Raw genomic sequence first — 12,098 nt, 5'->3', positions numbered from 1 at the left:
TGCTGAGTGGAAATTGGCTCAGCAGAGGCGACGAACAGTTGCGAGGACTTTCTGAACGGCTTAGTCTGCTCGAGGTAGAAAGCTACAGCCCGCCGCACATGGAGCTTGTGGAGACAGTGCTCCTCACTGGACGCGTGAGGCTTGGAGCAGAGCAGTGGTACAAAAATGTCCCGACCTATATGGTAGGCAGAGACCACTTTCAGGAGGAAAGCGAAGTGTGGGTGGAGCTGGACCTTGTCCTTATGAAAGGCTGTACATGGTGGCATGGAGGTCAGGGCCCTGAGCTCCAAGACTCACCTGGTCGACGTGATTGCAACCAGGAAGGCCACCTTCCATGAGAGAAGAGACCAGGAGCTCGTGGCCAGTGGTTCAAATGGGGGCCTCGTGAGACGAGCCAACACCAGATTTAGGTCCCATTGTGGGACCAGGGATCTAAAATACAGAAAAAGATTGGTCCAAACCCTTAAGGAACCAGCCAGTCATAGCATGGGAAAATACTGTGTGCTCTTCCACTGGCAAATGGAAGGCCGATATGGCTGGCAGGTGCACCTTGGCTGATAAGGGCGCCAGGCCTTGGGCCCTCAGGTAGCGGAGATAATCAAGGATAAGCTGAATCGGCGCGGTCACCAGGGAGACACCCTGATCCCGCCCACCTAGAAAACAGGGGCCACTTCGCCAAATAAGTGCGGCGAGTGGAAGGCCATCTACTTTTGAGGAGGACGCACTAAACCTGCTCTGAGCACGTACTTTACTCTCCACCTAATCACTGTGCAGCCACGCCGTGAGTTGAAGAGTTGCTAGATCGGGATGGAGGCGGCAGCCCTGGTCCTGAGAGAGCAGGTCCGGGCAGAGTGGCAACGGTCATGGCTGAGCTACTGCCAGGCCCGTGAGGGTCCTGTACCAATGCTGCCTGGGCCATGCTGGGGCAAACAGGAGGACCCAGGCCTTGTCTGACTTTATCTTCTCCAGGATTTTGCTGATTAGAGAGAATGGGGGAAAGGCGTAGAGAAGCTGGCCTGACCAGGACAAAAGAAAGGCATCGGAGATAGCACCCCTCTCCAACACCCCCAGAGCAGAACCAGGGGCATTGCTGGTTCTGTCGAGTCACGAATAAGTCCACCTGGGGAGTTCCCCACCTTCAGAAGAGCCAGTGGCTCTGCGAGGAAAAGTCCTTGTTGAAGCAATCTGCCCTTTCATCTCAGTAGGTGGAAGGCCTTCAGGTGGATATCGTGGGCTATACAAAAGTCCCACAGCCTGAGGGCTTTGCGGCAGAGGGCAGAGGATAGGGCCCCACCTTGCCAGTTGATACAGAACATCGAGGCCGTGTTGTCTGTGAGGACCCTGACTACCTTGCCCTCCAGGTGCGAGCAGAAGGCCATACACGCCAGTCGCACTGCCCTGAGCTCCTAGACGTTTATATGTTGGGCCAGGTCTTGAGCCGAGCACAGGCCTTGGTCTGAAAGTTCCCCACATGGACCCCTCAACCCAGGTCTGACGCATTGGACACCAGCTCCAACGATGGGGCCCTGCCCCTGAATGGGATCCTTTCGAGCATATTGTTTGGGGTGAACCACCACCATAGGGAGGTGATCAGAGTCTGGCATGGTGAGGACCTTGTCCATACTGTTCAGGGTCTGGGAGAACTTTGAGGCCAACCAGAGCTGGAGGGGCCTCATCCTGAGTCTAGCATGATGGACCATGTAGGTGCATGCTGACATGTGACCCAAGAGTTGCAGGCAAAGCCTGGCAGTTGGCACTGGGAACCTTGTGACAAGTCGATGAGACCTTTCAGGGTCTAGAATCTGTCTGGTGGGAGAGAGGCCCTGGCCGGCACTGCGTCCAGGAGTGGCCTGATAAACTCTATGCATTGGACCAGGACTAACGTGGACTTGGTGTTGTTTACCAACAGGCCCAAAACATTGCATGTGGACAGGAGGAGCGCCACGTGATCCCTCACCTGCGACCAGGAGGTGCCCTTGACAAGCCAATCGTCCAGACGGGGAAATAGCTGGACACCTCGCAGTCTGAGGTAGGCCGCTACCACCGACATGCATTTTGTAAACACCCTGAGGGCAGGGACAGACCAAACGGGAGGACTGTGAATTGGCAATGATTCTGTTCCACCACAAAATAGAGGAAGCGCCTGTGCCCCTCGAATATGTGGATGTGGAAGTATGTGTACCAGTCCCCTGGATCCAGGGAGGGGATGATGGAGGTCAGCGAGACCATGCGGAACTTGAGCTTCACCATGTACTGGTTCAGACCTCAGAGGTCCAGGATGGGCCTGAGCCCCCCTTTGGCCCTCGGGGTATGGAAATAACGGGAGTAATACCCCTTGCCCATGAACTCCACAGGCACTGCCTCTATCACTTCTAGTCCTAGGAGCCGCCCCACCTCCTGCTCAATGAGGACTGGCGGGGTGCCCCTGAGCATCCTGTCAAAAACCCCTTTTCCCTGCCTGCTTGCACTTGGAGGACCCCGGCTAGGGGGCAGGCCGAGACTGCCTCTGAGGGTGTTTCTTATAGTCCCACTGCTTCTTATGGGCAGCCTCCTACTTCGGGAGGGTGGCCTGGGCCGTAGTGTGTCCTGGCTTGAACGTAGGTTTTGCCAGAGCCGGGACATCGAGGCCCAGTCTGGAGGGTCGTGCAGGAGTCCTTCATGCCATGTAGCCTTGTATCTATTTCCTCCGCACACAGAGCTTTCCCGTCTAACGAAGACTGTGCCTCACTGGACAGCCCAGAGCGCAGGAGCCATGACGCCTGTCTCACGGACACCGTGAAGGCCATTGATCGTTCTGTTGTGTCTGCAGCATCAGAGGCTGCCTGAAGGGATACTCTAGTGGCCACTGCCCCTTCCTCCACTAGCTCCTTCCTATCGTGCTCCTGGAGGGAGTCCTCAGACTTAGGCAGGGAGCCCCACAGATTGAATTTGTACTGGCCCAGGAGAGCCTGATGGTTCGCCACTCGTAACTGGAAGCTCAAAGATGAATATATTTTCCCTCTGAAAGAGTCCAGTCTCCAAGAATCTTTGTTCTTTGGGGTCAGGGCTGACTGATCATTCCCTGTGGTTGACTGACTTGACCACCAGGGAGTTGGGCGCCGGGTGGGTATACAAGTACTCATATGCCCCTTAGTGGGTACAAAGTACTTGTGTTCTGTCTTTTTAAAGATGGGGACCGAGGCTGGTGTTTGCCACGGGGCATTTGAAATCTTAGCCACCCCTTCATGGAGAGGCAAGGCCACCCTATCTTGTGTTGATGGGGACAATACGTTAAACAAGGAGTCCGAGGGCTCCTCCATCTCCTCTGCCTGAAGGTATAGGCTTGCTGTCACCTTCTTTAAGAGTACTTGGTGGGCCCTGAAGTCCTCCTGCAGGATGGAAGGGGGCAGGGCTGCAATTGTCTTCTCCGGGCGGGACGAAGAGGCTGGTGCAGTGTCGGCTGGCACTGGAGGGTCCACCACCTGGTTGGATTCTGGGCATGGTGCCGAGGATGTACATCCCATTGACTCCTTTCTTGAGGGTCTGGAGAGGGAGGTTGACGGTGCTTCTGAAGCTCCGGCCACCAAGTGAGCTCCCACCGGGGGCTGCGTCGGAGGCCATGGTACCCAGTGGTACCATTGGGCTGGCCATGACGCTCAGTGCCACTGCACCTGCTTTGGCACTGGGTGGGGGAGGGAGGAGGGTGTTGGGTGGCCTGGCCCATAGAAGGACTGCTACGAATGGAGACCAGGCTGGCGTAAGATTTGCTGCTGTCTCTGGACCGGGAGGAGTGGCGGTGCCAAGATCTATGACCGCCGCGAGAGTGCAGTCTCAACCTGAAGGACCGGTACCAACAGTAATAGCTACTCAGTGAATGGCCGCGATGGGTGGACCCGTGATGGCGAGATACTGGCGATCAACGCCCAGGGCTGCCATGTCTTGGTGGAGACTTGGAGTGGAAGTCCAAGCAGGAATGGCATCGACGACCATGCCATGACCAACTGCAGTATCCTCTCCAAGACGAGGACCAATGGCAATATTCCTGTCTATATTCGCTCCCTGAGGATGAGCGGTGCCGTAAGTCCCAGCGAGATGGGACCCAGCCAGCCAGTCTGGTCGGCGTTGAGGATGATCCACTTGGACTCTGCCCCAAGTGGTCACTGGGCGGTGATTGGTGTCGGGAACATTCCCTCAACCGAGACCCGTACCAGGCCAGAGGCAACTGTGGAGATCCCAGCAGCAGCTTGCCTCTGGAGCATGGGGCTGACGTTGGCGGTGCTCTGGGCACTGGCATGGACATGACGTCCCAGGCCACCTGGAGGGCTTCAGGTGTGGATGGCATCTGGACATCTGGAGAGGCCTGTCCCAAAGGGGCTGGGCTACTCTGCTCAACTTGAGATGGAGGCCTGGGGCCCGGTGGGGATTGAAGACTGCCCGACATGGGCCTAACCTCTGTCCTAGACTTCCCTCGGTGGTGCTGCTGTGAACAGGGAGTCTTCCTGACTCTCTTGGTGTTCTCTGTGATGGGGAGCGGTGCCAACTGGTCGATAGCACTGGAAGGTTGCTGCGTACCAATGCTGCAGTGCCAGTTTGGAGTCAGCACCGACTCCGTCAGGATGGCCCGGAGCCTAATGTCTCTTTCTCTTTTGGTCTGAGGCTTAAACGACTTGCAAATCTTGCACCTTTTGCTGATATGGGTTTCTCCCAAGCAGTGCAAACAGCTGCCTGAGGGTCACTTCTTGGCACAGAACATCTACAAGAGCCACACGACTTAAACCCCGGGGTGCGGGACATGCCCCGGCCCAGGTTCACTGACTAACTAAACTAACTAAACAGCTAACTAACTACAAGTACTAACTCTAAAAAAACGAACAGTTCTGGGAACGAGCTACAGCAAAGCTGGAGCCAAGCAGTTCCGATGCACCTCCACTGGTGGCAAGAAGGAACTGAGGGTGCAGGAAGCGTGCGGCTCCCCTTATATCGCGCCAGGCAGGCACCACTGCAGGGGCCTACAGGTACTGCTAGGGGAAAAACTTCTGGCACCAGTGCATGTGGCGAGCACACACACCTATTGTGGACTACACATGAGCAATCACTCGAAGAAGAACAGAGACAAATGACCATATTATCCAAGAGATTCCTCAAATGTTATCATTTACACAGGCCATTTATGCATTTTTTAAAAATTCCCTCCATTTATAAAAATGGAGGCATGATCTAGATGTAAATAATTATCTGATAATCAAAGACGTTTCAAAAGTGGCACTGATTTAAAATGTGTTAGCTCTCTTTATGCATTCAATGCATCAACGTAATTATGTTTTATTATAAAATATATCTACTACTTTTGTTAGTTACATATAACTCCAATTTAGAAATTACCTTTCATCTAGTGATGGCTCCTTTTGTTGAAGATGAGGCTTAATTCCAAACATTGGTCTAATGTTTGTTGATAAGGCTTTGATGGTGTAATTAATTTCATTCTCTCGTGTCACATCACTGTCATAACCTAATAAAATCAATATAGTAAAAAGGACTAAGAGAAATAGGAACTGAAAAATAATAAATAATTATTTTATTTCTGTAGCATCCCTTCTGCCAGAGCACTAGGCAATCAAATAAAAAAGTAATACAATATACACATAATTAAATATCACCTTCTTAGACAGACAAGGTGATTAAGGTAATATCATTTATTGGACCAACTTCTGTTGGTGAGAGAGATTTTAAGCTTACACAGAGCTCTTCTTGTCTCTCTAATATCCTGGGATCAACATGGCTACAACACCACTGCATACCACCTTTTAAAAATACAAACTCAAAAATAAATTAGGGAGTCCACTTTAGAAAAAGAAGTGATTAAAAGATAAAGAGAGGGTCAACAACAGTCATTTAAAAATATCAGTAGGAAAAAATGCAATCCATTCTTTAAAATGTGGAAAGACAACATAGAAGAATTTCAAACAGCAGTAATTTCAACCACCAAAGGGCAGCGGTGGGCAACCGGCAGCCTGCGGGCCACATGCAGCCCAGCAGGGTAATCTGATTGTGGGCTGTGAGACATTTTGTTGATGTCGACTGTCCACAGGTACGGTTACCCACAGCTCCCAGTGGCCACAATTCCCTGTTCTGCAGCCACTGGGAGCTGCAGGGGGCCGTGCCTGAGGACAGTCAACATCAGCAAAATGTCTCGCAGACCACAATCAGATTACCCTGATGGGCCGCATGCGGTCTGCAGGCTGCCCACCACTGCCACAGGGTCTTCCATGCCAAACCTGCAATTGTCTGCTAATTAAGTAGCAAATAAAGATGTAAAACTAATTACTTAGATTATGTATAGTTATTTCTATGCTGCCTGTTTTAATGTTTTTGCACAGCTATTCCCTTAAACTTGTAAACGTTATGATCGACTTGATATCAAGTTCAAATAAAGGGCATGTCATGGGAGAAGTGTGACTGGGAATATTATCCCTATGGCTTGGTTAGCAGCTGTACGAACTGCTATAGAGGAAGTTCTTGTAACGTCATGATTTCTTAGGCTGGCAGAGAGATATTGGGAATGTCTGAATTTTTCTCTTGTACTTATAGTCTGTGAATGCATCATGCATCTGACGAAGTGGGTATTCACCCACGAAAGCTCATGCTCCAAAACGTCTGTTAGTCTATAAGGTGCCACAGGACTCCTTGCTGCTTTTACAGTCTGTGAATGATTGCTCTTTGTTGTAGTTTCTTTGTAATTGTAGTCTCAAGCATTTCCAAGATGGTAGAACAGCAGAGGTCCCCAAACTGCTGGGTGCATCCCTGTGGGGGGATGTGGAGTTTGGAGAGTGTGATTGGGGCCATCTCCCACAGGGCATGGAGAGGGAGCACCACTGAGCTCTGCTTCTGGCCCCGGCCCCTTCCGGCCCCCTTACTTCTGTCTGCGTCCCCACCTTCCGGAACCATGGCCCTGCGCCCAGCCCTGGCTCCAGGGGAGGGGAGGGAAGAGGGATGTGGCTAGGAGTAAGTGGGGACGAGAGGTAAAAAGTTTGGGGACCACTGTAGTATGGTTAGTTTAGATACCTGTCTCAACAGAAAATAACAGAAAAATAAAAAGTAGTGGGCTAGTGCCTGTAAAACTTACTGAAGTGAAATGTCAATTTAAGTGAACTGGACCCAGATATGTTACCAAGTCTCATTTTACATACCCCCCCGCACACCTCCCGCAGAATCCTTTCGTACTATCAGATCAAGACTTGTCAAACATTTAAAAAGTCACAGGTCTCACAAAAGAGTAGTTTAGTTGTTGATATATGTGTCACATTGGCAAAATTTATGTTTAAAATTACACCTTTTTGATATTTCAATATTATATTGTTTAGGTTTTTTGCTGTTTTATGCATGTATTTTAACTGTTAGTTCAGCACCTAGAGCCTCTATGATCAGCTTTAAAAATAAAATTGTGATGCCAAGATACATTACTTTTTTGGACTGGAGCAAACATAATAGTTTGCTATACAAACTGTTCTCCAAATTCTTGAGGCTGGGGTTCCTTACGATCTGATTTGAAAATTCCAGCTGCTTATCAAACACATTTTAACTGCAACCAAAATAGTGTCTCTGTCACCTCTGAACTTGCTGAGTCTGATCCAAATGCTTAGGCTCTGGCTGTGTTTTTTCTCTGTATTTATCTAGACAGCTTCAAAATAGGCAAAGTCTTCTGAGCAGCCTACAAGATGGTGACAGATTTGCAACACAGAAAGTAAGAGCTGTTTAAGAAGCAGGGGAGGAGTCCAGGAGAATCCTCCTCAATTAATGTTTTTAAATGCCTATTTGGTGTGATCTGATATATTCCAATGCCAACAAAGTTAAATTGCTTTCAGAAAAATCTAATATTTAGGGATAAAAAAGCCAAATCTGGCAGAGATAGTTTAGAAGTATCTGAAGATTGTGATTCATTCTCTTGAATGTAACAGAGGCAAGCAAAACTCACTTGGGAGCACAGAGGAGGTACCGACAATCTTGGAAAAATCTTGAACACCCCTGCCTGAGAACGAACTCCTGAGCTGTGATTTGAATAGGAACCCTTTATAACCCACACATTCAGTATTGCAGGAAGAACTGATATTTAGTTCTATGCAACGTGATTAAATGTTGTTACTCCTGTTCATTTTAGAATTTTATGATAAGGTGGCCCATGATACTAACATGAGCATATTTCAGACTACTACACAGATACAACAGACAAAGGCTTTTTAGAAAACCTCAGGACAACCAGATTAATTCATGACGTAGATTTCAACAGACATACACATCCTTTTCATCATCATTTTAAAAATAAATAGTATTTAAACATTAACTTTATTTTGCTGACTTCTTTAATATAATTATTATTGATTTTTAACATTTATATAGCTTTCTGGCAGTTAGATTCTGCTGGTACACCAAATCTATCCATATAATTTCTAGTGCTGTGTTGTGGCTAGCGCAAGTTCTTGGGTTCTGTTCCACAGACTCAGACACTGAAAAGTTTTGTGGTCTTGGGTGAATCACTTAATCTATCAGTTTCCCCATGATTATATTTATTTATATATCACACAGGATGCTATAAGGTTTAATTAATGTCTCTAAAGTAGTTTGTAATATTTGGATAAAAATAGCTATATGAATATTTTTATTTCTAAATTGGCAGTTTTTCTAAAAGAAACAAGAATTGCTCTCTTAAGGGTATGTCTTCACTACCAGCTGGCTCGGCAGGCAGCAATCAATCCAGCAGGGATTGATTTATCATGTCTAGTCTAGACATGATAAATCGATCCCAGAGTACATTGACTCCTGTACTCCAGCCCAGCGAGAGGTGCAGGCAGAGTCGATGGGGGAGCAGCAGCAGTCGACTCACCACGGTGAAGACACCACGGTAAGTTGATATAAGTACATCGACTTCAGCTACGTTATTCACGTAGCTGAAGTTGCGTAACTTAGATCGATCCCCACCCTGCAGTGTAGACCAGGCCTTACACTAGTATTTCTTAAGAATATTACTGACCTCCATCTTCCTCAGAATCTAGATCAGATTCTTCACTATCACATTGCCTGCTCTCTCGATGTCCCTCCATTTCATAGGTCCACAGCATTAGAGAGGTGTCTGCCCCACCGACAGTGACCAACAAACTGTCCTCATGAGTCCAACGAACATTTGTTACATGCGTACTATGGGCCACATACCTCTTAAATTTTCCAAACTTTCCCTAAATATGAAAAAAGAGACAAAAGTTTAATCCACTCTTCTAAATAAAATTAAAATGAGCTGCTAATAAAAGGCATATTTGTCCACTACTATAACCTTAACCTTTCAAAAGCATATGCTTTAAAATAGTTTTGCATTTATTCTGTATTATATAATTTGATGAATTCCTTAATCATCCAGCAACTTGGTGAAATATAAACCAGATCTGCATTCAGCTGGTTAAGAAAATGAGGAGCAAAATCACTGCAATTTACAATAAGAACATAGGAATGACAATATTGACTCAGCACAATGGTCCACCTAACCCAGTATCCTGTCTTCTGACAGTGGCCAGTGCTAGATGCTTCAGATGGAATGAAACAGAATAAGGCAATTATCAAATGATCCATTCTTTGCTGTTCAGTGCCAGCTTTGGGCAGCCAGCAGTATAGGGATATCTGGAGCATGAGGTTGAGTACCTGACCATCTTGGCTAACTGCTGTTGATGGACCCATTCTCCAGGAACTTATCTAATTCTTTCTTGAACCCCGTTACACTTTTGGCCTTCACAATATCCCCTAGCAAACGAGGTCCACAGGTTGACTGTGCATTGTGTGAAGAAGTACTTCCTTACGTTTGTTTTAAACCTGCTGCTTATTAATTTCATTGGGTGAGCTGTGGTTCTTGTGTTATGTGAAGAAGAAAATAACACTTTCCTATTCACTTTCTCCACACTATTCATGATTTTATACACCTCTATCATATCTCCCTTTAGTCATATCTTTTCTAAGTTGAACAGTCCCAGTCTTCTTAAAAGCAGCAAAGAGTCCTGTGGCACCTTATAGACTAACAGACGTATTGGAGCATGAGCTTTTGTGGGTGAATAGCCACTTCATCGGATGCATGACGAAGTGGGTATTCACCCACAAAAGCTCATGCTCCAATACGTCTGCTAGTCTATAAGGTTCCACAGGACTCTTTGCTGCTTTTACAGATCCAGACTAACACAGCAACCACTCTGAGTCTTCTTAAAATCTCTCATACGGAAGTTGTTCCATATGCCTAATCATTTTTGTTGCCCTTCTCTGTACCTTTTCCAATTCTAATATATCTTTTTCAAAAATTTATTGCAGTGTTTCCCAAACTTGGGGCATCGCTTATGTAGGGAAATCCCCTGGCGGGTCTGGCCGGTTTGTTTACCTGCCCCGTCCATAGGTTCAGCCGATCGCTGCTCCCATTGGCTGCAGTTCGCTGCTCCAGACCAATAGGGGCTGCTGGAAGTGGCAGCCAGAATATCCCTCAGCCCGCTCCGCTTCCAGCAGCTGCCATTGGCCTGGAGCAGCAAACCGTGGCCAGTGGGAGCCACAATTGGCCGGACTCGTGGATGGGGCAGATAAATAAACCAGCCTGGTCTGCCAGGGGCTTTCCCTACACAAGCAGTGTCCCAAGTTTGGGAAACACTGATTTATTGCATTAGTGTTCAAGAATCTTCCACCAAATATTGATTTTAGTAAGGTAAGAAAAAAACCAAATGTTGGAATTAAATATAAAAAACCTGGTTACTAACCTTCCGTAACCGTTGTTCTTTGAGATATGTTGCTCATGTCTATTCCAGTGTACATGTGTGCTTGCCCCAAGCACCACTGCCAGAACATTTTTTGTATCCACACAGGGCTCTAGTAATGGCCACCAAGAAGGCTACCTTCCAGGATAGGCAGAGCAGAAAGCACGTTGCCAGCGGTTCAAATGGGAGTCCTGTCAGCTGTGCCAACACCAGGTTGAGGTCCTAGGGGAGAAGCTATTGTACCAGAGGGTATAATCTCTCCAGACTTTTGAGGAAACAATCACAGATGAAGTTCAAGAAAACAGAACACCCATTCACCCACGGGTGAAAAGCCAAGATTGCCACTAGTTGGACCCTGATAGATGACACAGATAGGCCTTGTTGTTTCAAGTAGAGCAAGCAATCCAAAATAAAAGACAGTGTTGACTGCGTAGGAGAAATACCCTTCAGTACAGACCAAATTAAGAATCTTTTCCACTTTGCCAGATAAGTGGCTCTAAAGGAGGGCTTTCTGCTCCCTAAAAAACCTCATGAACTGTCCTGAGCACGCTAGCTCTGTGGGGTTCAGCCTTGGAGCTTCCAGGCTATGAGATGAAGAGATTTGAGGTTTGGATGAGATAGATAGCCATGGCTCTGGGAGATCAGGTCTGGAAATAAAGGCAGATGGAATGGTGCTTCCACTGACAAGTCCAGGAGGGTGGTGAACCAGTGCTCATGTTATCAGGATAACGCACGTCCTGTCCCTTCTGATCTATAGCAAGACCTTGTGTATGAGAGGGATGAGAGGAAATGCATAGAAGAGATAGTCCCTCCAAAGGAGGAGAAAAGTCTGCAAGTGACCCTGGGCTGTGGCTGAGGAAGGAGCAGCATTGAAGACACTTCCTGTTGTGCATCATCATGAACAGCTGATATGGGGAGTCCCCCACTTCTGGAAGATGTGTTTCACAATCTCTGTATGGAAGGACTACTTGTGGTGACTGCAGAAGGACTGAGATGATCTGTTGCTCATTCTGTGACCCCAGCAGATAAGAGGCCTCGAGGTGGATCAAGTGGGCTATGCAGAATTCCCACAAGTGAGCACAAGTGAGAGGAGCAACCCCCTCCCCCGCCTGTTTATATAAAACATTGCTGTCATGTTGTCTGTGAGGATCAACATGCACTTGCCCTCCAAGTGGTTTTGGAATGCCTGGCAGGCTAGGCAAACTGCACTGTGCTCCCTGACATTGATGTGTAATACAAACTCCTCTGGAGACCAGAAGACCTGAGTTCTGAGGGGTGAGCTCCCCAGCCCATTGTCAAAGTGTCTGTGATGAGAGACACTGACAGATAGGGTCTCAAGAATGGGACTCC

At 47.7% G+C, this 12,098-nt stretch overlaps 1 protein-coding gene across 4 annotated transcripts in view; it reads right to left on the bottom strand.

The window, feature by feature from the left end:
• The window catches only part of EML5 (EMAP like 5), a 303,194-nt gene that overhangs the window by 78,485 nt on the left and 212,611 nt on the right, over window positions 1-12,098 (bottom strand). For all 4 annotated transcript variants that reach the window (XM_030558959.1, XM_030558960.1, XM_030558962.1 and 1 more), the window contains exons 26-27: window positions 9,005-9,206; window positions 5,362-5,488 (exon numbers count right to left, since the gene is read on the bottom strand). In XM_030558959.1, coding sequence (XP_030414819.1) covers window positions 5,362-5,488; window positions 9,005-9,206 — 329 coding nt within the window. The remainder of the gene's footprint in view (window positions 1-5,361; window positions 5,489-9,004; window positions 9,207-12,098) is intronic.

The sequence above is a fragment of the Gopherus evgoodei genome, chromosome 4 (assembly GCF_007399415.2).
Source record: "Gopherus evgoodei ecotype Sinaloan lineage chromosome 4, rGopEvg1_v1.p, whole genome shotgun sequence".
Lineage (NCBI taxonomy): Eukaryota > Metazoa > Chordata > Testudines > Testudinidae > Gopherus > Gopherus evgoodei.
Note: the sequence above shows the minus strand (reverse complement) of the source record. Positions and strands in the feature narration are given on the sequence as shown.